Source organism: Xiphophorus maculatus, chromosome 12 (genome assembly GCF_002775205.1).
Source record: "Xiphophorus maculatus strain JP 163 A chromosome 12, X_maculatus-5.0-male, whole genome shotgun sequence".
Taxonomy (NCBI): Eukaryota; Metazoa; Chordata; class Actinopteri; order Cyprinodontiformes; family Poeciliidae; genus Xiphophorus; species Xiphophorus maculatus.
This window is the reverse complement of record NC_036454.1, coordinates 21,500,831-21,525,646: the sequence shown is the minus strand read 5'-3', so window position 1 is coordinate 21,525,646 and position 24,816 is coordinate 21,500,831. Positions and strand designations below refer to the sequence as shown.

The following is a 24,816-nucleotide window of genomic DNA, read 5'->3' as shown; positions in this document are numbered from 1 at the left end:
TGCCTTAGCCTACCACATGTGGTTTGACTTAGCAGATTGTTGGGCAGACGTGAAAAGTGTCTTTCTCGTGAGCAAGCACCGATATTAGTCACTTAATCTCAATGAAAGTCCAGCATGTCGGCTAATTGATTGGGACGGCTGAGTTGTTAAAGCCGAGCCGACAGGAACGTGAAGGATGAAAGAAAGGCAGAGATGAACAAATGTTTCAAGGGCCAGAACTTTAACACGTTCATTTTGATTAGTTAATTACATATATTTAAAGGCACTTAATCGCATTTTTATTTACATGCAAAAGTTCTAAGCTGAACCTTGTTTCTGGTGCGTCCGTAAATTTGACACACAAGCAACATTCGCACACAGCAATGTACGACAAACCCGCTTCTCTGGGCCCACATAATTAGTTAATGAATTAGTTCATTTTTGCTTCAAAAAGTGATCTGATTGTCCAGAAAGGAGCTGGCCTATAACCAAAGCTATTTAAGCCTAAAATACCATCTCAGTGCAAAACATCTGCAACAAACAGCACAGATGTCCCCAATGCTATTGTCAAGCATCGGGGACAAAGAAGTTGCATGAATGATCAGGGGTTTCTGAAACACTTGGATGGGTATAATAGCACTTTGCACCAATCAGATGGTTAAATAACCTAAAAAACAAATTAGAAACAATATGCAATATATTTGTTTATTTATTCAATAATTTAATCGCAAGAAGGCTTTTTAATTGAGAATGACGTTTATTTTGTCAATATGTGGTTTTGATTAAAATGAGATTAATTATGATTAGTTGATGGTAGACCCTGCATTTAGCATTTCCTTTGAGTCTCTGCACTACATTTTTCTCTTCAGTTCTCTTGCCATATTTCCTGCTGTATGTTTTCCTGTGTGCTGGCTTTTTACAGAGGATGTTGCTTGATTTATGTTGATTCATGTCAGCTTACAGCAAACAAGACCTGAATTTCCACTGTGTATGAACAAAGTATGTTGCTTTAGAAGCACAGTGCCTTGGTCATACCGTCTAAATCAGGGGTGGGCACTCCTGGTCCTCGAGGGCCGGTGTCCTGCAACTCTTAGATGTCTCCCTGGTCCAACACACCTGAATCCAACAGCTGAATCTCCTCCTAAGTGCAGTCAAGTTCTCCAGAGTCCTGTTAACGACCTCATTATTTGACTCAGGTGTGTTGAAGTAGAGATGCATCTAAAAGTTGCAGGACACCGGCCCTCGAGGACCAGGAGTGCCCACCCCTGGTCTAAATGTTTCACCTTCTGTCACACAACAAGCTTCATTGCAGTTTGTTGAGTTTTGAGATAGACCAACACAAGTGATAGAAAAAAGAAGTGATAGAAAAAGTTTACATTGTTTTCAAACATTTTTGCTGATGAAATTTTATAATGCAAAATACAAGTAAATGAATATGAATGGATATCACATTTTGACAAACATTTGTATTCAGTATTGTTAAGTTAATACTTTGTAGAACCACAGAAATGACGGCCGCAGGTCTTTTTGAGGGTATTTCTTTACCAACAATGCACATCTAGGCCCAGGATTTTTGCCCATTAATCTATGCAAAACATCAGGTTCAGTTTGTATGACTCAACCTGAATTTTCAGTTTTTGCCAATGGCTGCAAATTGGACTTAGGTCTGGACTTGGACTAGGCCATTGTAAAATATGAATATGCTTTAATGTAAGGAATGGCCCTGTTGCTCTGGCTGAATGTTTAGGATTATTGATCTTCTGGAAGCTGAACCTCTTCCTTAGTCGCAAATCCTTTGGAAACTCTAACATGTTTTCTCATCAGATTTTATTAATAATAATAAAAAATAGATATGCATCATTTTGCTTAAGCTTTTTTTTTTAACCCCTCCAGGGGGTCTTTTTGTGGGCTCTAGAGTCCCTTTTCATGAAGTAGGCTGACAGGAAAGGGGGGAAGACATGCGGCAAACGTCGCCGGGTCCGGGAGTCGAACCAGCGACAGCCGCGTCGAGGACTTGAGGCCTCCAAATGTGGGTCGCGCTATCCCCTACGCCACCACGGCACGCCCCATTTTGCTTAAGCTTTAAAATTCAGTTCTATTTTTGCGTCAGTCTATCACAATTTCCCAATAAGGTATAATGGAGTTTGTGGTCGTAATGTGACAAAATGCGAAAAGGCCAGTAGGTATAAATGCTTTTGCAAGGCACTGTAACAACAGATGGGATTTAAATAGATCTACATTGACATAATTAAATATAACAAATATAACCTTGTCTATTTGCTCAGCACCCTTACTTATTTCATCAGCTGTCTTAAAGATGTTATCTGTTGTCAAACTATAAAACTTCTTAAAGGACAGTTTGAGCAGAGTTAGACTGATGATACTGATGATACCTCCATTCTGCTGGCTACAGGGTCTTCCCTGTGTAATCTAGCCCATGATATCTCCTCTCACCTGTAGGCTCCACATACAGAGCTGGCTGAATGCAATCACCTTTAGGCTATGTGTGTGCGCGAGGGAGCGTGGGGGTGTGTGTGTGTGTGGGTGTGGATAAATGTGTTGGGGTGTTTCTGTGAGTGTCTAACATGCATGTGTGTGCAGCTCAGCTTTCTCCCACAGGGGGGCTTACTGGGAAAATGGAGAAAGATAGAGTGAATGGGAGAGAGAGATAGAGAGTGAAAGAGTGAGCAGATTACCCTCACACGGTTGACTGGTCACTGAAGCGCTTGTGCTCCGCTCAGCTAGGCTCCACTAGCCTCAGGAGGACCTGACACAGATAAGATACACACTGCAATCATGTCCTGCTCAGGGGCTTACTGCCTAGTTCACCTCCTCTCTCTTTCTTCCTGTGTGTATATCTATCAATATCTCTCTCACACATGTATCTACAGGAAAAGTGCCTTCCTGTCCCATTTCTTGGTAAATTTATCCTCACAGGGAAAATAGAAAACTCATTATTCCTAAACTTTTGCACTTTTGTTGAGTGAAGGTGAGTTATTTGCTGGGTGGTCTTTCAGAAACTAAGACAGTGCTGTTTGCTTGACTCTTTGGAGTTTTTAAGAACATCACTGATTATAGCAGAAATTAGCATATTTGAAACAGACGTGTGTTTTGTGAATAATATAGTCTGACACACAAAGCCTAGCTATTACCTGAAATTCATCAGGTAACTTCACTTACCTGAAGAAGTTTAAATTTTATTTTCTGCCTGTTCTTACAAAAAAACTACAAAATATAAAGAAAAAAATTTCTTCAGTGTTGCTTCAAAATATTCAGACTGTGTTTTTGTCCTCAAGCTTTTGTTGATTCTATATGCTATAACGAGTAGCTCATTGTCATTTGGTATATATTAAAAAAGTACATTATGTAACAAAACAAGTCCTATCTTTTATCAGATATGACTTGGGAGGGGGACAGAATATGTGACTACGTAGTTTTTCTACGCATCAACTAAACTTATGAAGAAATGACTTCCTGGTGAGCAATGTCTTTCTATGACCTTTCACCCAGGCTCTCTACAATATCAAACTGCTAAGCTAGCAGTTTAGCAGACAATTGTGGACACCAGTAGTGAACGTTGCTACAAAAGCATGAGATTATGTCACTGAGAACTGGTGTAGCTTTAACCACATGAATAACATTTTATTTATTTTTAATTTGTTTAAATTTGTCTCAGTGACTTCAACAAATAAAACAACAACATCAAGATTTAACTTATGAAGAGGAACAAACCAAAAAAAAAACATCCAACCTACCATTAAATACTTTCCATGTTAAATCATTGATTAACTGTGAGGAATCATGTTTTTGGCTCAATTTTATTTGTCACACCTATCCCTGATTTAAGCCTGATCTGTAGAATCAGTAAATAACTAAAGTCAACCTAATCTGACAACAGGAAGTTGGCTTAAAAACTTCAGACAGAAACAGATCATGTAGCCTTAATCAAAAGAAATTCAAAAACAGATGTCAAACAAAGTCATTGATGAGTATTGGTCTGGAAAAGGTTACAGAGCAATTTCTCAGGCTTTAGGAATCCAGCAAACCACAGTGGGATCCAAATAAATTTAAGGATGCATTAATGAATTATTCAAAGGATCCCAAAAAAATTCAGACCACCATCTAACGCTCTGCAGGCTTCGCTTGCTTCAGTTAAGCTTAGCGTTCATGATGCAGCAATAAGAAAGAGACAGCAAAACATTCATCAACTTCAGAGACCTACGTTCAAAAACATCGTAATACAAAACGAACACACAGACCTGTCTGACACTTGCAACATCTAGACGATCCCCAAAATATTTCGTCGCCGTTGTTGATTATGTTTCAACTTATTGGCCAGGATTTTATTGAAAGAGATTTTTTTTTTATCCTGGTACAATAAAAACACAAGGGCAGGTCCACCTCTCGCTGGGTCAGAAAAAAATGCATCTGTAGAGTGGCTTTGTTGAAGCCGTAAATCTGATTGAGATGCTGCAGCATGACATTTTACAAGTCATTCATGCTCAAACAAATGAGGCAGATCGAAACATTTCTACAAAGAAGAGTGGCCAAAGATTTCCCCACAGAGTTGACTCATTGCTACTTATCCCACAGGCTTTATAGCAGGTATTGTAATCAAAAGTGGCACAACTTGTTATTAGGCTTTGGATAGCTCGTGATAATGAGCATGTTCTACTTGCAAGTTGGAAAACCAGGAGGATTTGCTCATAGTTTTGCAGCTAACTACTATTAACAGTAAAAAACTGAGTAAGACATTTTACACATTCAAACAGCAGTGGAACAACTTCACATTTAGAGGCTTTAACGCGCCACAGGTACAACTGTTTCTAACAGGTGTAAACTATTTAAAATAAGTGCTTTTAAATAGCTCTCACCTGCAAAACACAATGTTTTATTTGCACTGCATATAAAATAGTGAACACGGGGCTGTTTTGCAATCTTTTAAAGTCAGAATCCTGATTTCAGTGGCCATTCTTTTTGTATTTCCAAACAGGAACTTGAAAACTTTGACTTCCAAGTACTAAGAAGTTTTGCTGCTTCTCTTGTGTGACCTATTAGCCTTATTCATTTTACAGATTCATTTTTTTCTGAATCTGTAAGGATGCATTTCAATGCCTTGTCGAAATAGACATTACTACAGTGCTTGCATACACGTAAGCATGCAATACTCTAATGATGATCGTATCTGATTTCAGAAGCCACAGCTTTAAATCCAAGTTGTGAGGCTGATATTAATGTCTACTGTATCTCTCTGTTTTGTTTTGTTTTTTTCAGCTCATGCCTGTTTAATTGTCTGTCTCTTTATGGGCCATTTGGCAGTCAATACACTCACACTTAAGGCAAACCGTTTGAGTAAAGGTAAATATGTATTATTTGAACAAGTTGCAGAGCCATATTTAGCAGCTGTGCAGCACCTTCCTAAGCCCCAAATATCCTCTCTCAGTCCCAGTCACGGCACTGTGCAGATTGCTGAGTCGGGGACATGGCATAATATAATTGGACTAAGGAGAGCACTGGGAATTATATCAATTTAATAAAAAAAAAAACGTGACTGAAATGTTGTTTTGTGGAGGCTATTGAGCCTGTGATGGAGTGGGGTTGTCCTCAGGTATCCTGGGAGGTTTAACTGCTGGAAAAGAATGAGAAAGAAGGGAAGAGAGAGGAAAAAAAGTTGTGTTGTTTTCTTCACGCCGCCAGTGAGGGATGACAAGAGTCACGCTGTAAAAGATGCTTTTGACTTATCTGCTTCATTTTTCTTCCCATTTCGCTGTCTCTTTTTCGGCTGTTCAGCAGAGACGCCGGTAGGAACTGCATTTTAATCATGTTTGGCTAATAGAGGGAGGACTAGAAACAAAGAAATCGGGTGAAAGGAACGCAGAGGAGTATTGTCTCACTATGCAAAACAAACTGAAATGTTAGCTTTTCTTCTTTTTATCTCACACATGGATCATTTCTCACTATCTGCATTCTCCCCTGATACATACGTCCGTCCTTCTCTTTGACTTTCTGTGATTGCTTCTTCAATCTGAACTTTGCTATTCTCACAGCACTTTTTGAATGTTTTTGTTTCAACTTTGTCCTGTTTTGTCCATTCGCCCTGAATAATTATAGATTAAATTGCAATCAGCATTGTTCCAACAGAGTAAAGATTGCGGCTCAGTCTTTGGGTTACCAATAAACACACAGTCCTTTTGAAAAACATTGGCTTTCCATGAAGATTTCCATACTTTTGTCGCACTACAACCACACCATGTGATCAATTGATGCACCGCAAATTGTGAAAGAGAAGAAAAAAATAAACAGTTTTGTTAGAAATAAAAATGTGCCATGAATTTCTCTTTAGACCCCTGTAGTCCAATATCCTTAAACGAAATCTAGTGCAACAAACAGTTTTCAGAAGGTAACTACTTGGTAAACAATGTCAAATTGTGGGCAATCTAATCTCAGTAGGTCTGAGAGGTTCATTAGAGTACATTAGTGAACAAACTGCTTCGCAAAACCAAGGAACACACCGTGCAGTTCTGAGACAAAGATAAGTTTAAATCAGTGTTACAATAAAAATAATAATAATTGAAAAAACCATTTCAACTTTATGACATATCACAGAGCACCATCATTCTGAAAAGATGAAATTGGTATGGCACAACTGCAAGACTACAAAGAAATGGCTGCAGAGATCCAACAAACCTGGCCTTATGTTGAAGAGTGGCTGAAATAATATTATTGCTGGAACAAAACCAAATGAAAGCAGTTTGCCATGTAGGGAACATGGCAAAATATGGAAGGTGTTATGGGTCAGATGAGACCAAAATTAAAATTTGTGATCTATAGACAAACTGTTATGTGTGGCAGAACAACACCGGAGTACACCTTCCCTATAACATGAGAGCTGAGTGGAAGGTGTTTGTTATTCTCCACTCCGTGGTGATCCGTCACATCAATTCCAATGAATTTTGTTGAGGTTTGTGGTTGTAATGTGACAAAATGTAAAAAAAAAAACAGCCCAATAAAACATACAACATGCAAGTCTGTATATATTTTTACTTATGAAATTGTATAACTTGTATGTAAATATGAACAAAGGTGAGTATCAACAAATGAAATTAAGGCTGAAGCTGGTCCCTCCAAATAATCAAAGTCCTCATCGGACCTGGTGAGAACAATGTATAGCACCCAACATCCACATTGTCTAAAGATTACATTTGATTTACTTTGGCTTATAAAGAGAAAATTTCACTCTAATCTATCCACAAGGACCCTAAACAAGGCCCCTGGGAGGACAGCCATGATAAAAACCATATCCTCGAGGATATATTGGCTTCCTGGCACTTTGAGTGGATACGAGTGATGGTGGTAAGTTAACGTGTGTGTGGCTCTGGCACGGATTCCTGCTGGTGTGTGTTGCTGTCTTCCGGTTTGCCACTTAGCTCATCGTCTGTCCGACGGCCTCTGCTTGCCGTCCTCGTCAGCACCTGTCCTCTGTCCGTGTCTCAGTTTGACATTCCTCACACTGCACGTTTGGCCCACTAGCCCACTGCCGGGGCCACGCCTGTGCCTGCTCTTTAAGGTGACGGGGGAGATAAGTGAGCTCCAGCATGACAAGCGGCTCGTGTCTTTTTGTGTAATGTCCTTGTTTCCCTGCTGATCTTCTCTAACGTAGGGTAATAGCTGTCGACAGAGGTTCGACTGTGTGTTTCCTGAGTTTAGCTGATAGAAGGTGACATGGTGATTTTGATATAATAGCAGCTTGGAGTGCTTCATTTACCAATAGTTTTTGTGGTTAAAAGGATAACATGATTCCCACTAAGAATAGTAGTTAAGGCATTAAACATAAAGCAACTTAAAATTGTTTTTATATAACCAAACTGAAATGCTTCCCTGAGTTCCTTGTAAAACCATTAATTTACATTCGTTCAGATATTTTTCAGTTGTGCCCTCAGATATTATTGTGTTTTATTGGGGTTTCATTTGCGAGACTCACACAAATTACGTTAAAGTTGAAGGAAAGCTATACATGGTTTTCATTTTTGTTTTTATAAATAAGAATCAAAGAAGTATACTGATGCCCCTAAATAAAATCTATTCAAGTAGCTGGCTTGTTGAACGGGAGTCATAATAAATCCAGGTGCAGTTTGCCACAAGCATTGTAGGTAGCACTGCAAACACAGAAGAAGCTGCTCTTGCAACATCAGACCAAGTTTGCAAAAACTTTCATTTACTTGCAGTGAAACTGTCTTCCCTTTGCTGAAATTACATCACAGTCTAGACGTCTTTTGGGTTATGTCTCTAAAAGCTTTGCACATGGGCTTCTGCCCATTCTTCTACCCCAAATAACTCAAGCTCAGACAGATTGGAACCGACTTTGCACATAAATTTTAAGCGCTGGCTTCGATTTCTCATTTGGACTTAGTTCTAGACTTTGACTGAAACGTTCAAGCACATGATATGCTTTGATCTGAAGCATTTAGTTTATCTGTGGCTATATGTGTAGGGTCATTATCCTGCTGAAATGTCTTCACCTTTGTCTAAGGTTTGTCGCATCTAAAATTTTTCCCCACATTATAATTCTGCCACCGCCAGGTTGTTTCACCATGAGGAATATTTGTTCAGTGTTAGTTTCCCAACATAAAATTTTGCATGTCAGTCAAACAAACCAATTTGTTTTCATCTGTCCGATGCACTTCTTTCACATGTTTGCTGTGCCTCCTACATTACTTGTGGAAAACTGCACATATTTTAATTTTGTTTGAAGGCAGCTGGTTGCTTTAGATTTAATTTAGTAATACTTTACCACAGCAAAAAGAGCTGAATTTACTTTTTTCATGTTTTTAAGATTGTCTTCATACAAAACTTTTTAAAAAAAAAACACATAGCTATTTTGTTTTCACTTCAAAATTAAACCATGTGCTAGTCTGTGATTTAAAATCTCAAACAAAGTGACAAAGCTAATACGAGTCCAAGCATTATGAATACTTTTGCAAGGTGCTATACTTGTGTGTGTGTGTGTGTGTGTGTGTGTGTGTGTGTGTGTGTGTGTGTGTGTGTGTGTGTGTGTGTGTGTGTGTGTGTGTGTGTGTGTGTGTGTGTGTTGGTGGGGGGACTTCAACAAGGTTGTGGGTGCTTTTTCTTGTGTTAAAGTTGTTTTATGAGCAGCAAAACTACTTCGTATCATCGCTGCAAATCCCAAAGCTCATTATGCCTGACGCAAGAACGTCTACTCCCCCAAGTGTTGCCGTTCTTAATCACACACGCAGAAAAGTGGCTGAACCAGCTGAACTTTTCCATTGATGAAGTATGCATCAAAGGATTGCACGGTACGCTCCCCGTACGGTAGGTGAGGAGTTTTTTTGCCGTGCTCCCATCCACCCGAAAGTAAGTCTCTACGCGCCTGTCGCTGCACAGGATGCTGAAGATGGCACACACTCAGCCCTCCCGGTCTCTCATTGGACAGAATGTGGAGCACAACACTTGACAGCAGTGTCGTCTGATTTTTGAAAGTCAGACATGCAAGAAGGCAGCCGCCACCTTTTCTTTTAACAAGAGTCATAAATCTGTAATGAGCACAGAGAGGATGCATATTTTATTTACTTTTTGAAGAAGTGATCCCCTCACTTTGTGGCTGTGCACTCTCATTCTTATTGTTTTTTTTTTCTTTCTAAAACAAAGTTTTAAGACTGTGGATTTTCACATCTGCCTCTACTGCCTTCGTGTCTCAGTGGGTGCATGTCCAATAAAAGGTATGCCAAAGTTTGTCGTCTTTGGAGAGTGAAGAGATAAATCACATTTTACTTAACCCCATTTAATTCCTTAAAAGATAAATATGCTTCGTTTGTGGTGAAAAATATTTTTGCAAGCACCTTTTCTGAACCTTCTAAAGGTCGCATCGACTCTCACTGTGGAAATGACTGAAATAGATTCGAGGTAGGTCGGGCAGTAACATATGTTTTAAGGCCAGACATGGAGACACAGACAGTCTGACGAGACAGAAGTGGATGAGCTAAAATCAGGCCAGCAGCGGACAAGAGTAATAATGTCCCATTCATCACACCCTGCCACGCTGGATCCTGGGAAGGACGGGGGAAGGAGAGTGCAGGAGCAAGGGAACAGAGGTGAGTGGGGTGGGTGTGGGTCGGCTAGTGTGCAGCAGAAGGGGTAGTACGGTAAGGGGTGATCAGGAGATCATTTGTGTGTGTGAGCCTGACCTTGAGCCTGATAGAGGAGCTGGCGTGGCGGAGGTGATGAGAGGCTCCACGGGGAGATGGGTAAAGATGATCAGTGGCGAGCAACCTCCTGCCAACCAGACGCATTAACGACACGTGCACTCATAACGCTAGAAACTTCTCTCTAGCGTTATGAGTACGAAGCAGAGGTCAAACTGAAAATAAGTTGGCGTCATCATTGACTTTTCCATCTTTTTTTTTTATTATTATTATTTTTACATATGTGTATATTTATCCTCGCTGTGGGACCTGACTGGGTGAAGAGACTAATTAGCACTGTGGAGCATTGTGTGTGTCTGGCCCACCTTCAGCTGACAGTCTTAACTAGAGTTTGACTTTGGCTTTATGGGAAGAAATCTTTAGCACATGTATATAGTTGTTTTGTTTTTATTCGTCCTATGAACGCAGAAAAGGAACACAAAAGCATCTAAACCCGATAGTCATGTATTTAGTTTTCAGGAGTTGTGTGTTTGGTGCAGCACAAGGGGCAGAAATAGGGCGATTATGGCATTCCTGTGTGTGAAAAGACATGCTGTGCATCCCAATGCTTCAGTTAAACGGATATGTGTTTTGACAAAGAGAGGGAGGGAAATAGATGTATGGTATAAATTATCTATTAAACAAACTTGGAACATCTGCTTCCTTCATGTGGCACTGGCAAGGTGCCAAGTCGCCTGGTTTTATCAGAGGTTTTTTGACACAGACTCCGAGTTCATGTTGTTATTTTCTGGTAAAAGAGAGATGCTCTTTAAGGGCAATTTCCAGAGTTTTTTCTTTTTTGTTTTTTAATGATACCTCTAAAAGCCATTATTAAACTCCAAAGTTATAAAATCTGTGGTTCCCCGCTTCTCTGCTAAGTTTGCAATGCTTGGAATATTTGCCAGTGAAAAACTATTGCTGAAACCATTCAAACTATTTAAATGGTTGCCATAAAAATAAAAAGCACTCTATGCTGCATTTGATTTGCAGCCAAATATTTCACTCATAAAAAGTAAGACTTTGCCTAAAAATCTAAAAAGGGAAGGAAAATGCAATGATGCACTTTTTTTTAATAAAGTAAATTATTTGTTTTAAATAGTTTTGGGTAGAGGAGAGGGAGGGCTTTTTATTTCTTGGTTTCTCTTGTGTCAGAGTAGATTGTTACCAAAAATACCTAAAATGTTGTTCAGATTAAATATTCAACTGTTAAGACTCTTTTATATTCTCAACTTCTAGCTGCACAGATGGACTTACAAAAACTAGGGTCTATTTTTTTTTTTATTTTATTTGACTTTATCTTAATTTTTAACATTTAAGTGACACGTTAACATGTAATTGATCAATTAGGGGGAAAAAAATCTAACAAAATCTTTCTCAAAAATGAAAAGCAGGAAAATCAATGTACAACTGTGTTTGAGGAGAACATATTTTTTGGGACGCTGACTTAAATATAATATTTGTTATGTTGTTTTATGTCCCGATAAATTTGAATTACTTGCATTACTGAGAGTTCAACTGGAGTTTAGGAGCCTTGTTCAATTGTGTATTTTTTTTTGTAGTAGTACTTTTTATTTTATATTTTTTACCTCAGCTGTGTGGCAAAGTACAGGCAAGTTAAAAAGCTTCTGTTAAACAATTCTTTATTATCAACAATCCTGGGTTGTATTTGTCTTTTCTAATTTCACTAATTAAATATAATATGTTGTTACCATCACTATGTTACTTACATGTGGAACAAGTATGTTTTTGGGATGTCAAAATGTCTTTTTTCAAGCAGAAGTACAGTAAGTGAACAGAAGTATGTATAGATGACATTTGCAGTACAGCAGTGATATCCGCTGTTTAATTTTGTTTTGTTTCGAGTTCTTGTACAGATTTTGGAAATTTAATTTGTGTCACCCCTGTAGTATTCCTTGCTTTTCCAATTGTTTTTCTTTCCTCCTCCCTCCTCCTGGGGTGGAAATGAGAGGAATACTGACTCTCTCTGCAGTTACAAAATCAACAACAGCGCTTTCAGCTGCCCTTTGGGAGCCACATATTAGCATGCTGTCACATTTTATATGACATTTCAATTTTTACTGTGTTGCCAGACTGAGCGATGCAAAACAAAGAAAAACAGGTGCAATTTTAGCACAGCAGCAGTCAGCAGCAGTCACTTGTGGTTCAGACTCATTTCCTGGTGTGATGGGGTGGAATGTCGCTACTTTATAACTGTTGGGTTTATCATTTTTATGGCACAACCCAGCAGGGGGAAGCGTGTGATCAGGAGGTTAAAATGGCCTCAACTGGCTCCCTTGTTTCCCCCCAGTGGATCTAGGACAGATATTTGAGTCTATACTATTAGACTGAGTTCTCTCTGACCTCTCTCTTGTTTTGCTCTAGGCCTTGGGTCAACGTGGAACAAACTGTCTTTGCGAAGTTTACAACTGTTCACTTCATACTTTTACATACAAATGTGCTTTGCCATGAGGGCATCTCTCTGCAAAGGGGGAAAAAAACCGATTCAAGCACTCTGGGGCACTGTGCATCTTTCTTTTGTTAAATATTTCATCAAGTGTTTCAAGGAGTTTACCACATTGTTTACCACAATTTACCATCAAGTGCAATGTGGTTAGCTTGAATTGACTGTTTCTCTGTAGGTGTGTGAGAGTGTGTGTCCCTGGGCTCGCTTTGGTATCACTGAGGGTAATTTCTCCCCAACACGAGCAAACAACCCGAATCGCTTTAATGAGCTTTCTAACTGCTTTGCCAGGGAGTGCTCGGCAGGGATTTCACATCACACGCCACGCATCCAAACAATGACGCAAACTTTCGACATAACCGCAAAAGATGCATTTATTGTCTCTAAATGCCACGCGTGCAATTAAAACATGCAACTCTCCCCCAACAAAAGGACATCAGCTCACAGAATATTTCTACCAGCCTGATGAGAGTTAATTGATGTCAAAGACTTTCTTCCCTGTATAAACACATTTTCGTTCACATTCACACACTGTCTTAATGCAGTTTTTATCTAATAACGTGATGCTCTGCTGACTTTAGCGTGAGCTCACATCACAGCCTGTTTGCCCCTTAGAAATGGATTATAAAACGGTTGGATGAGGAGCCAAGTTTATCTTGCCACAGCACACAGTTAGTGGGATTGTAGGAAAGATGAAAAAAAAAAAATTCACCAAATCTCACTGGTGGAAAAAAAGACAACAACAAAACAACAACTTTAAAATATTTTCCAGGGTTGCCAGTAGTTGCAGAGATTTCTGAATGTCCATACACTTTCTACATGCAAAGCTAATTTGAACGCCCTGTATACAAAAGGCATGAAAACACTTTTTTTTTTAATCCCTTACAGTTGATTAATTACTCATAAACAATTGGAACATTAATGCTGAAAGTTAGTGTGACATGTCTTTGTTACCCAACACATCCAGATGCCACTGCAGCGGATTATGTCTGCCCCATTAGACTGATCTAATGCATGCAGCATTATCCATCAGAACAAGCATTTTTTTTCCTAGCTCTAATGCCTGCATTTGAAGCAATTTTAAAAACATCAATTAAGTTCAGTTTACTTATAACGCACTAAATTAACAATCTTCTTAAGTCCTTTTACAAGCTTTTACCATACATAAACATATATGAAATTCAAATGACTCCACATTCAGGTTGAATCAATACAGTGCATTCTAATACAATGAAATTCAAAGTCATATTTCTATCAGATTTTAAATAAATTCATGCTCCAAACACACATGAATCAAATTGCTTAATTTGCTTAGTAGCATGTGATTCGTCTGGTAACGAGCCATTCATTTGATTCAGGTGTGTTAGAGCAGGATGCATCTAATATTTGCAGGATAGTAACTCTTAAGGATTGGATTGGGGGCACCTCTGTAATACAGTACTGTCAAAGTTGGTTGATCATATGATAATAATTAGTAATAGGTTATCCATCTGAAAAAGCACAATCAGTAGCGCTGTCAGTCCCTCGCTCCTGGGTAAGCATGTGGCAACGGGGGAAAGGAATGACTCCCTTTTAACCAACTGAACCACAACAAGGCAACAAACAGTAAATATGACAATCAGGTGTTTTGTTCTCCAAACAAAATCCCTCAAAAACAGTATGAAGGTTCAGTTAAGCATTAGAAGTACAGGCCTAGACAAATTGGTGTTCCTCCTGAGATCAGAAATCAGTCAAAATTGGAAAATCATAACGTGAGCTTGTGGTTAACACCAGGACACAAATACTTTTCCAAAACCACCGAACGCAGATCCAACATGCTTGTGCTGAAGATGTGTGAACATGAGGCTTACAAAACTAACAGTTTTGAGTTTTCATTTGACATTTTCCCTCTTTTTTTCATAAAGACAAGCTAAACTGAAACTATCTTTCGTCTGTCCTGTCTGTGTACACGTTCTATGAATCATCACATTGCACTATTTTTAAGCTTGGAAGAAGAGGGCTTAACTGTCAAAAGTGAAGAATTTATTAGTGCGTGTTGGGGATGTAGTACTATTTCTAGTCACAGAGCACGACCAGGTGTGCAGATCAACCTTATCTCATAGCTGTAGGGTGTGTGTGTGTTTGTGTGCATATTAGGTTCCATTATAAGAACAGGTTGCCTGACTCCATATGTGCACAGTGTGCAGGGAAGCTGGGAAAACAAGGTTCTCCACGGCCCTCAGTGTTATTGCTACCTCCCGCCTCTTCGAACCGTGTTTGAAGACAGGAAATAGGATTCAGACCGCAGTCCGAAGGGCATGTGGCAATGGTTTATACGCCGAGGACCTCTGACCTATCGTCTCCACCCCCACACCACTCCCATGGCCCTAAAACACTCTCTCCCAAGTTGGGGCTCGAAAATAATGTGTCCTGACCCAGCCCGACTTGGCCCGACCTAACCAAACCCAGTACAATAGACACTTCGTCCTGAGATTTGTTTGAGCGCAGAATGAAAAACAGATGGACCTGAAAGAAAGGACCAAGAGAATGAGGAGAGCGGGAGGGGGAAATATAACGGAGTCTTGTAAAATATTTTTCGAAGAAAAATAACCCAGAGAGGTTGTCTAATTATATCTATTTGTCTTGTGTGGTTTTGTTGGGGAGGCCATGTGGTCTCCCTGGCTGCTCCATGGTTCATTTTTCACATTATCTGATCCTGGATGCAGAGCAAAAAAGAAAGAAGTTGGGTTTTTGGGGGAGGTGGAGGAAGATTGGGTCTCAATGGGAGGCTTGTGGTAAGGTGGCTGGACTCAAAGACCCAAATGTGGTGAAGGCCTCTGAGGTCTTGAAGTTTCATGACTTTGACTGCTTTGCTGTCTTTTGTGGGTATAAAGACAGGAATTACTCATAGCTTTACTTTTCTAATCTACCAGACTGAATCCATCTTCCTCAATAAAGCAGCTTTGTTTTTTCTAATAAAAACAAATGTGACCTTAGACCTACTTTTTTCACTTTAGAGGTTTATCAAGCCCTCCACTTGAAGGGGAACCCAGGACAGACTTAGTGGAGGGGCTAAATGGTCAGGTAGTGAGTCCAAATCTGGATGGATGGACGGACGGATGCCCACAGTGCCTTGCAGGGACAAATTTCCTTTGAACATCTATATTTATCACTTTACAAACATAAACTTCAATTTATTTTATTGGAATTGTGTGTGATAGACCAAAACAAGTAATGAAGTTGAAGGCTAATAATGCCTGATTTTAAAAAATTTAGTTATAATTTGTTATATGAAAAGTGTGTTTGCATTTGCTTTCAGTCCCCTTTGGGTAACCAATTTCCCCACAGTAACAATTACAGAGAAAAGGTTTTGGTGTATGTTTCTACCAGCTTTGGTTAGTCCAAAAAAAAAAATCTGAAAAGAGTGTCATCCATTTCTTTGCAGTCCCTTAAGTCAATATTTTATACATGTCACTGCATTTACAGTTGCAAGTTGTCTGTAGTATGGGTCTACCACCTTTGGACATGTGGACTGAAATCTTGAGCCATTTCTCCGTAGAAAAGTGGCTCAAGCTCAACCAGATCAGATGGAGAAACAGCAATTTTCAAGTATTTCCAGTTAGATTTTGTTCTGTTTTTTTTTAACTGAAATATTCTAACACTTTAACATGCCTTGAATTAAACCAACTCTGGTTGTATGTTTAGAAGTGGTTTTTTTACCTGGTGGGAGCTGAACCTCCATTACAGTCTTAAGTGTTTTGCAGCTTTTTCCATGATTGTCCTGTAATTATCTCCACCCATCCTCCCCTCAAATCTCAACAACTTCAATGTTCCTGCTGAAGGAAAGTATCCTGAACAGCATGATGCTGTCACCACATTGTGCTAACCAGAGATGGCATGTTAAGCATGATGGACGGTGTCAGGTTCAGCTCCTCCAGTGTTACCATGGCTACATCATCCTGGCCCCATCTCCAGTTAATGCTCTTGTCCAGCCTTTACATTCAGGTCTGCTATGATAGGTTTACTTTTTAGCTCTTTCTGTTCTGTTCTGTTATGGGTTGATTAATCCGTGCTTTGAGAAGTTTGCCATTTTGCGATTGCTTTACAACTTGACCTATTTAAACTTCACTATAACTTTGTCCCTAGCCTTATATCAAATCTCTGAGGTCTCAACTGAGAAGTTGTATTATAGTGAGACTAGGGTGACTACAAACTCAGGATGTTATTATGGCAACTGAATTTACTTTAGGGCTATCTAATTTGAATGGGTTAAATGCATAATCATACCACACATTTAATATTTGTCAAAGAATATGAAAACCACGCATCATTTTTCTTCCACTTGACAGTTTTGTGCTCCCTTGTTGTGATCTGTCACATAAAATCCCCAAAAAGACGTATTGAGGTTTGTGGTTGAAACCTGAGAAAATGTGAAAAGGCTCGAGGGGAATAACGATTTCTGCATGATACTGCATACTGAAGTCCTTTTCATGGAATTTGTGCATTGTATCCCATGTAGATGTCCTATAAATTACATGTTAAACCTTCCTTACAGGCAGTTGTGTTAAATTTAGATTTCCCAGCATGCCCACCAAACACATCCAGCATCAGGGAGTCTGTGTCTTGATGTCCTCCCTCAGCCACTGGCTTTGGGTCACCTCATTGTGTCCAGCTCTGTCCTGTCCCCGCCTGCCTGTCACTCAGCAGGCGGCTTGTTGACTGTTGCATGACTTCTGCAATTCTTTACTTTGTTTCAGTTTGACGGGCAGGATTTACATGAAACGATGTTTTCCTTTCCTTGCTCCAGCTATATTCAAAGTTCACAATAGGAGGAGCCTTTCATGATGGTTGACTGCGTTAATAAGGATGATAATGATGTCACAGCTGGTGACATCACCACAGCGTGCCAGCCAGCAGAACAAAAGAGGACTCTGCCTGGTCGTCCTGGCTGCCTTGGCAGGACCAAAAAGAGAGAGAAAGAGGGGGGAGACGAAAGACTGATGTATCCATTTGGCTTTCAGTTTAATTCTGGCTCTTTATTCACATATTCAAATTTTTCCTGTGAGTATTTGTAAGGAGGGAAACATTTTGATTTGTTCTGCCAACTTTATATCTCTATTACGGCCTGGAATGAAAGCGCTCCGTCACTTCAGGCAGGATATCCGGTGATTTGGCTCCCAACTCCAAATCAAAGCTGTTTAAAGTGCATTGTTCTCAGGGAGATGCTTGTGCCCAGCCTCTGTCTTCTCTCTCTTCTTCCTCCTCTCCTGTCTCTATTCTGTCCATCTGCATATCCCCCCTCCTTCATCCAGGCTTTCTTCTTTGCTTGCCTACATCTCTATCTGTCCTCTTGCAGGACTCGGAGAGAAAGGGCTTCATGAACAAGCTTTATGCCATTCAGGACGTGTGCATCAGCGTGCAGAATGCACTGGATGAAGTGGCCTCCTACGGCGAGAGGATAAAGAAGTGAGTCGAAAGCCTGCTCCTCGGCACCGGGCCCACTTCCCTTTGCTTCGCTCCACATGTCCTGGTTTTTTTCCACATTGCCAGGCCCCTTTGCCTTCCCGTGCCAGGCTAACTTATTTTAACTCAGTTCCTGAATCACATGTAGACCTGCATGACCTTTATGTATACACATAACTTCATGTGCATGCTGACACAGAACTGTTGATTTAACTATTTCTTACATTTTTAAATAGTAAACTGAAATAATTTGGTTTCCGGCAGAAAACAAACTATGACTCTCAAAAGTTTATATTGTTTATATAGTGCCAAATGACTGATCTGTAACTTATCTTTATAATTGTTAGTATGTTTCCTGATAGTGACATTTCTCAGCATGCTCAGTTAAATGAGCTTTTACAATGTTTCCTGATTTGAACCTCTCATTCTTCTTTTACAGCACATTTAACTGGACTGTGCCTTTCTTAAGCTGGTTAGCGATTGTAGCTCTCGTTGTGGCCACAATCATAATCTACTTCATTCCACTACGGTTCATCGTGCTGGCCTGGGGTGAGCTAATGCTAGTTATGTGAATCAACTTTAATTAAGCTGCACTCAAAAGTGTTGACTTCCTTCTTTAAATGCCAAGGTTTTCTGATTTTTGACTTTTGTGGAAAAAGAAAGTACTTTGATGTGGTATTTATAAACTTTTTTTCCATATATGATGTTACTTGTATCCTGCGCAGCTGCAGTAAAAACAAATTTGTGGTAAATGGACTGTAGTTATATAGCACTTTTCCAGGCATAATGATTGCTTAAGACATACATTCACATTCACAAACTTGCTCTCTTTTTATGCACCTGTGCACATATCGGTAGATAACTGGGGCTGAGGGCCTTTCCCAGTTTTGAAATAATTAATGTTGGAAATGACTATTTAACCCTTACATATAAAAAAGAGTGTATAAACATTTCAGATGTACTATATAAAAGTAAATAAATAGAAAAGATCTTTTGTTTGCCTATTTTCATGCATTTATTTTTTGGGGGAAAAAGTGCTGAAGAATTGAAAGTTTTGTGTTGCTGAATATTTTATAGTATATTTTATTATTTGTCTGTCTGTCTGTTTACTTTTCTTCCTGCTACAGGGGTTAACAAGTTCACAAAGAAACTGCGGGACCCTTACACCATTGACAACAACGAGCTGCTGGACTTCCTGTCCAGAGTGCCCTCAGATGTGCAAATGGTGGGTCAACTTCTCATTTCAAAGTCACACCCGCTGGTTCCAAGTCCAAGTTTCAATTTACATTGTCTTGTGAAATTATTTCAGCAACTTTTTCACATGTGCTAGAGTTGTAATGTTATATTACAACCACAAAAATTAAATATTGTTGGGATTTAACATGGTAGACCGGCATAAAGTGGCTCATAATTTTGAAGTAAAGAGAAAAGGACACAATGTCTTTAAAGTTGTTTTTACTAATAACAAATTTGAAAAGCATAATCTGCGTTTGAATTTAGTTCCTATTAATCTCACCACCGCTAAATGAAATTCAACCGAAACAACCAATTGCTTTCAAATGTCAGGTTGCAAATAGTAACCCGTCTGTCTACGGCTTGATCACAGTAAACAGTAAATGAGAAATTCCTCAGAGAACATTGAGTTTATCTAGTAATATACATGGTTCACAGTAAATGTTATCGAAATGCACTTTACAAGACAAATAGATCCAAATTATACACAGAAATAATAAAATCAGCCTAATCATATGGTCAAACTCAATTTCTTTCATATGCATTCCAGTTCATTCCTAGTGATGATCCAGTGGAGTCAAATTTAGTTTGTAATACCAACCAATTATCCATCTATAGTGGCTTTTTCTCAAAATATGTTTCATACTCAAACATATTTTGAAGGAAAAGCTGATGCAAGAATACAACACAGGACAATCCAGTAGGAAACCTGTAAGTGGTTTCAAAACATTTGAGCGTAAGGTGGAGGTTCACCTTACAATGACAGCCAGAGCTACAATGCAACAGGTAAGATCAAAGCATAGTCATGTGTTAGAATGGTCCAATCAAAGTCCAGACCTACATCCAACTGCAAACATGTGGCAGGACTTAGAAATTAGTTAGTCTCCGATAAAAAGCATATACGTATCTTCTTGCTTCCGCTTTAAAATTATGCTCTAGTTTATGTTGGGTGGACCTGATTTTATAGAGAAGGGTCTGAAAGGGTTCAAATCAATTTTCACATCAATCTATCAAGAGTTTTGTAAAATAAATAAATAAATGAGAACTCTGTCCACTTAATTATGTCTAACTTTGTGTTGGTCTATCACATAAAATTTCAACAGAGAAGATTGAAGTTGTGGTTGTACAACAACAAAAAGTGAAAACATTCCCACTCTTATGATCTTCTGTCTCGTTTCTCCTGCCAGCCTCACTTTGCATAGTTGCACTTTTTTCCCCCTTCTTTCAGAACACATGGCTCTTTGTTTTAGCCATCTAATCAAAGTAATGTAAAGCTGTTTTTTGAGTGTTTTTCCATTAAAAGCTTCCCACGCTAATTTAATTTCCTTTTACATGGCTGGAGCTGTGCTGCAAGATAACAAGGTTAAGTGAGTTTAGTGTTCAGCATATAACTAGGTTGACTGACTCCATACATATACTCTACCACAATTACAGTTGGCTGCTGTTTTTCAGCCTTGCTGGTAATTGGAGCAGAGTGTAAATCAACAGCCTAAATGGCACCCTGGGGTTTTCCTTCAACATTTATCATGAGATCAGATTAACTTTATGACTGAAGGAATCAGATGCTTGCTTAGGTTCAATGTGTGAGCAATAACTATCCCTCACTGTGCAGCCCAAGACAAAGTGCAATTTAAACACCAATTAAGCTGCATCTCGTAGTGGCTTTAGCCAGGCCCGATGGTGTCGACTGTGGCTGTTAATGTCCTGCTGTGATACGCACGGACGGGGGCTCAGACTGAAGGACCTGGTACCTCTGAGTACCAGTTCCCCGCCACATCAGCACTGACACACTTCCTCTTTGATTGCTCATTGCCCACATCTTTCATCTTTACAGGGTCATAATCCTTTGCGCCCCCTGCACACCCCGCACTCACTCCCTCTTTCTGCCCTTGCACAGCTCTGTAGTTTACAGGGGGCTGCTGCAGCAATCCATCGACTTAAATGAGCCCAAGCTGTCCCCTCTGGTGGAGTGCAGCCACCTTACGCACCTGAAGCCTGCGGGTGTGTAGTGGTGAAGAGGCCCGAGCCTGGCAGGTACAAGCCCTTTACAAGGCTCCTAATGAGGGCCTGCTGGCTAGGGAGGGTGGGGGCAGATGTACTGCTCTGGTCCAGTGGCTATACCTCTGAAATTGCACCTACTGTAAAAGTAATACTGTAAGTGTTACTGTAAGCTCAGTCCTAAAGCTGTAGGAAGGGAAATTGTAGCCCTGTGTCACTGAGAGATTGAAGTCTTGCAAAGCAATGAAACCAACAGAAATAAAACTTGAAAAGAAAGAAATTTGTGAGATGGACAATTGGAAAAAAGTTGCAAAATGGTTGTTTCAAATGGGCGAAGTTTGATTTAAGAAGGTAGAGTCGAAAAACTGCAATCTCTCACTGAATCCAAAAGTCTGTTTTGGAAGAAAGATACCCTTCTCTGCGGTCATTGGCTAAAAACAGACCAGAACGTTCTGCTCTGCCTCAGGTGGTGGGTTCATCTTGTTGCTTGCCCCTCGCCTCACTGGGTCAAAGACGTTAGTGGACTGAAAGCCCTTGAGGCTTTCGGGTGATGGTGGGATCCAAATGGAGCGTCCCCTCATGGGCACGTGTTTGTGGCACCCGCTGGCATGGGTGCAGAGGTCCACTATGCCTGACACCGTGGATGACTAATGAAGTGCTATTTCAGGGCCTTAGTGTGACCTCACACACATACATAATCACACCCACAAGTTCTCCCAGCTGCCGTGCACCTAAGGTGGGTCGGGTGCACCGTTCCGCATCATTTAGAGGTGCTTCAGTGCAAGCAGAACTGATGAGGTTCTAATGACTTTATATACAAAGGGCAGTCACACTGGGCTATTATAACTTATATAGCTTTACAGCAGCACAGAAGCTGTGAATTTGTTGCTTAATCTCTTGTAGTGTAGTTCTTTTACTTCTTACATTTGATGTGAAAGAAGCTTTTAGCTTTAAGCTTTGCTACCACTTCAAAGGGATAGATTTTAAAAATGGACCTGGATGATGGTGGCCTTACTTTTAGTGACTGTTTTTCCTGGAGTCTTTGTTTAGTATAAATCCAAGTTAGTTGGTTCTAAAGGCTAAAGCTAACAGCTAGTCCAGGAGGAGGTGAGTCCAAGATGAACTTCTACCGTGTTAAAACAGCTCAAATCTGGATTGAACACCATAAATGATCTCCATGTCTGAAACTCAAACTAAGAGAACATGAAAGAACATTTCTGGTAAGAAAAATTATCTCAGAAAAATAATACAGAGATTATATTTTCATCTCTGCACCTGTTAGTGGATGGGTCAAATTAGGCAGCATGAGAAGATTTTGTCCTCATGATGTGTCAAACTGAAAGCTATAGATTCTGGCAAGTTTGACATGGGCCAAGTGTGATAGCCATCTGTCTAGTCTGCAGTATTTAACAAAAGTGGTTCAAAGGACAAGTGATGAACTGGTACAGGATCTTGGCCCAGTACTAATTTATTTATATGCAAATGAAGGCTGGCCTGTTTGGACCACTCCCAGCAGGATAATGTAAAATACTTCAGAAATGATACCACAGCAAACCTTCAAGGTAAGGCCTATGCCTCTATGGTTTAGGGCTGTTTTGGCAGTGAAAACGGAACAATGAACTTACAGTAGATATTTCACACAAGAAGATCACTGGTGGCCCTCCATCTCATAGCTCCATTTTGCTCCAAACCACTGTAGCATTTTTGAAATTGGAACCTCTCAGACCTGCCCAGTGTGGATTTATACTAAATGATAAGACAGTTATCAACTACAGATCAGATATTTAGGCACTTATACTGTGAATGGCAATCATCCAACCCAAAACAACACTGACAGACATCCTTTAAACCCCTGTTGTTTTATATAAGCTGCAGTTCCTTTTACCACCTGCAAGGTTTACTTTACGCTAACTAAGTTTGTTATCTCCCTCCTTGTGCAGCCATTTCAAAGCCAATCATGATGTATCGGTTAATGTGTGTGAGAAAGTCCCTGTTCTAATACCAGTTTCTTATGTTTGGTTTTTGATATTGCACCAGCTTCTGCTATCTTTACGATCACTATCAGCAAAATCCTCCATTTCTTTTTAAACAAGGCTGAACTGAAAACACTCACATTGCAGAGTATTCCCTACCTGGCGTCCAGGACATGCCCGAGCTTCTACTATGTTTTATGACACTATTAGGAATGGGAGCTAGGGAGAGCATAAGTAGGGCCAAGGCAATTAGCATGCCAAGTGGCCCTTTATGATAGCTGTAAAGGAGCTGGTTCAAATCCCCAATACAAAAATAAGCATGAATTCCAATTTAGGGCCTAATGAACAGCAGGGTGTCTGGTTAATATTTTTAGGCACCATTTATGTTTGCAATGAAACCTCAGTGGACATAGAGGAAATAAAAGCAGGATAGTTAAGGGTTGAAACACTGCCAGATATCATCAGTCACCTCCAGCAGAAGCGTCTTTCCCCTTCGCTTTGTCCTTCCCCACTTTGGAGACATTTCACCAAAAAAAAGGGCAATTAGTCTCCATTCAGCATGTGTCTTGTCACAGCAGCTAATAGGAAGGATTTTCCATTTTCTCTGCGAGCCATTTCTTGTTTTGTTTGTTTATTGGCTTATGTCACCTTGGCACGCTTTTTCTTTTACCACAACACAATGGCTTTGGGTGCTGAATCTTCAGTCTGCACACATTAGTGTTTCCCTGCAACCATTTAATAACCCTCATGCTCCATTAGATGTCACCTGAGATGAAAACTGCAGTTTGGTGTTCTTTTTTTTTTCTAAAGTAACTGGTATCATTAAAATTATGCCCTTTTTCCTATTTTTGAATTTGTTTATTTACTCACCTACCTGCTTTTTTCCCCCTCTCTTCTCACTGTCACCCACCTTGCATGTCTGCCCACACTAGCATCATCAAAACACTGTCAAAGGTTCAATGTGAGAAGGAGAAAGAGAATGAAAGACAGTGAGGAGAGGCGGGGAGGAGCAGGTCCCGGGATGCTTTATGGGTAACGCTGTTAAACGAGGCACGACGCGCGGTACACGGCACCCCTTCAGCAGAGCACACTTCAAAGCCTGTTTTTGCACTTGTACTGTCAACATTTGGGGAGCGGGAGCGGAGTGAGGGTGGAGGAGCAGCCTTTGAGCAGCGTTGGGTCTTAACACACCTCTTCTCCTGTCTGTTTTTCCTTTAAGCTCTCCGCCTGTGTTCCAAATTGGTTATGTGCTTGCTGCATTACCTCACTTTTTGCTTTTTACCCAATTCTGCTATTTTTTGTTTTTTATTTTGTTAATGTCCTACTTTCTCCTCACCCGCTCTGACTTTTCCCTGTTTCTTTTTTTTAGCTTTTTTTTTTTTTAACTTAAACTAGCTTCGGTTGTCTTATTGGTGTGGTTACAATGTGTGTGGGTGTGTGTGTGTGTGTGTGTGTGCGTGTGTGTGTGTGTGTGTGGGTGTGTGTGTGTGTGTGTGTGTGTGCGTGTGTGTGTGTGGCATTAGGTGAGGTG

The 24,816-nt window shown here is 40.0% G+C and overlaps 1 protein-coding gene across 4 annotated transcripts in view; it reads left to right on the top strand.

The window, feature by feature from the left end:
- Positions 1 to 24,816, top strand: part of mctp1 (multiple C2 and transmembrane domain containing 1) — a 155,031-nt gene that overhangs the window by 120,436 nt on the left and 9,779 nt on the right. For 3 of the 4 annotated variants that reach the window (XM_023343778.1, XM_023343779.1, XM_023343781.1), the window contains 4 exons: positions 7,234 to 7,332; positions 17,975 to 18,084; positions 18,521 to 18,630; positions 19,209 to 19,306. In XM_023343778.1, the coding sequence (XP_023199546.1) occupies positions 7,234 to 7,332; positions 17,975 to 18,084; positions 18,521 to 18,630; positions 19,209 to 19,306 (417 nt within the window). The remainder of the gene's footprint in view (positions 1 to 7,233; positions 7,333 to 17,974; positions 18,085 to 18,520; positions 18,631 to 19,208; positions 19,307 to 24,816) is intronic. The other variant, XM_023343780.1, reaches the window with a different exon arrangement.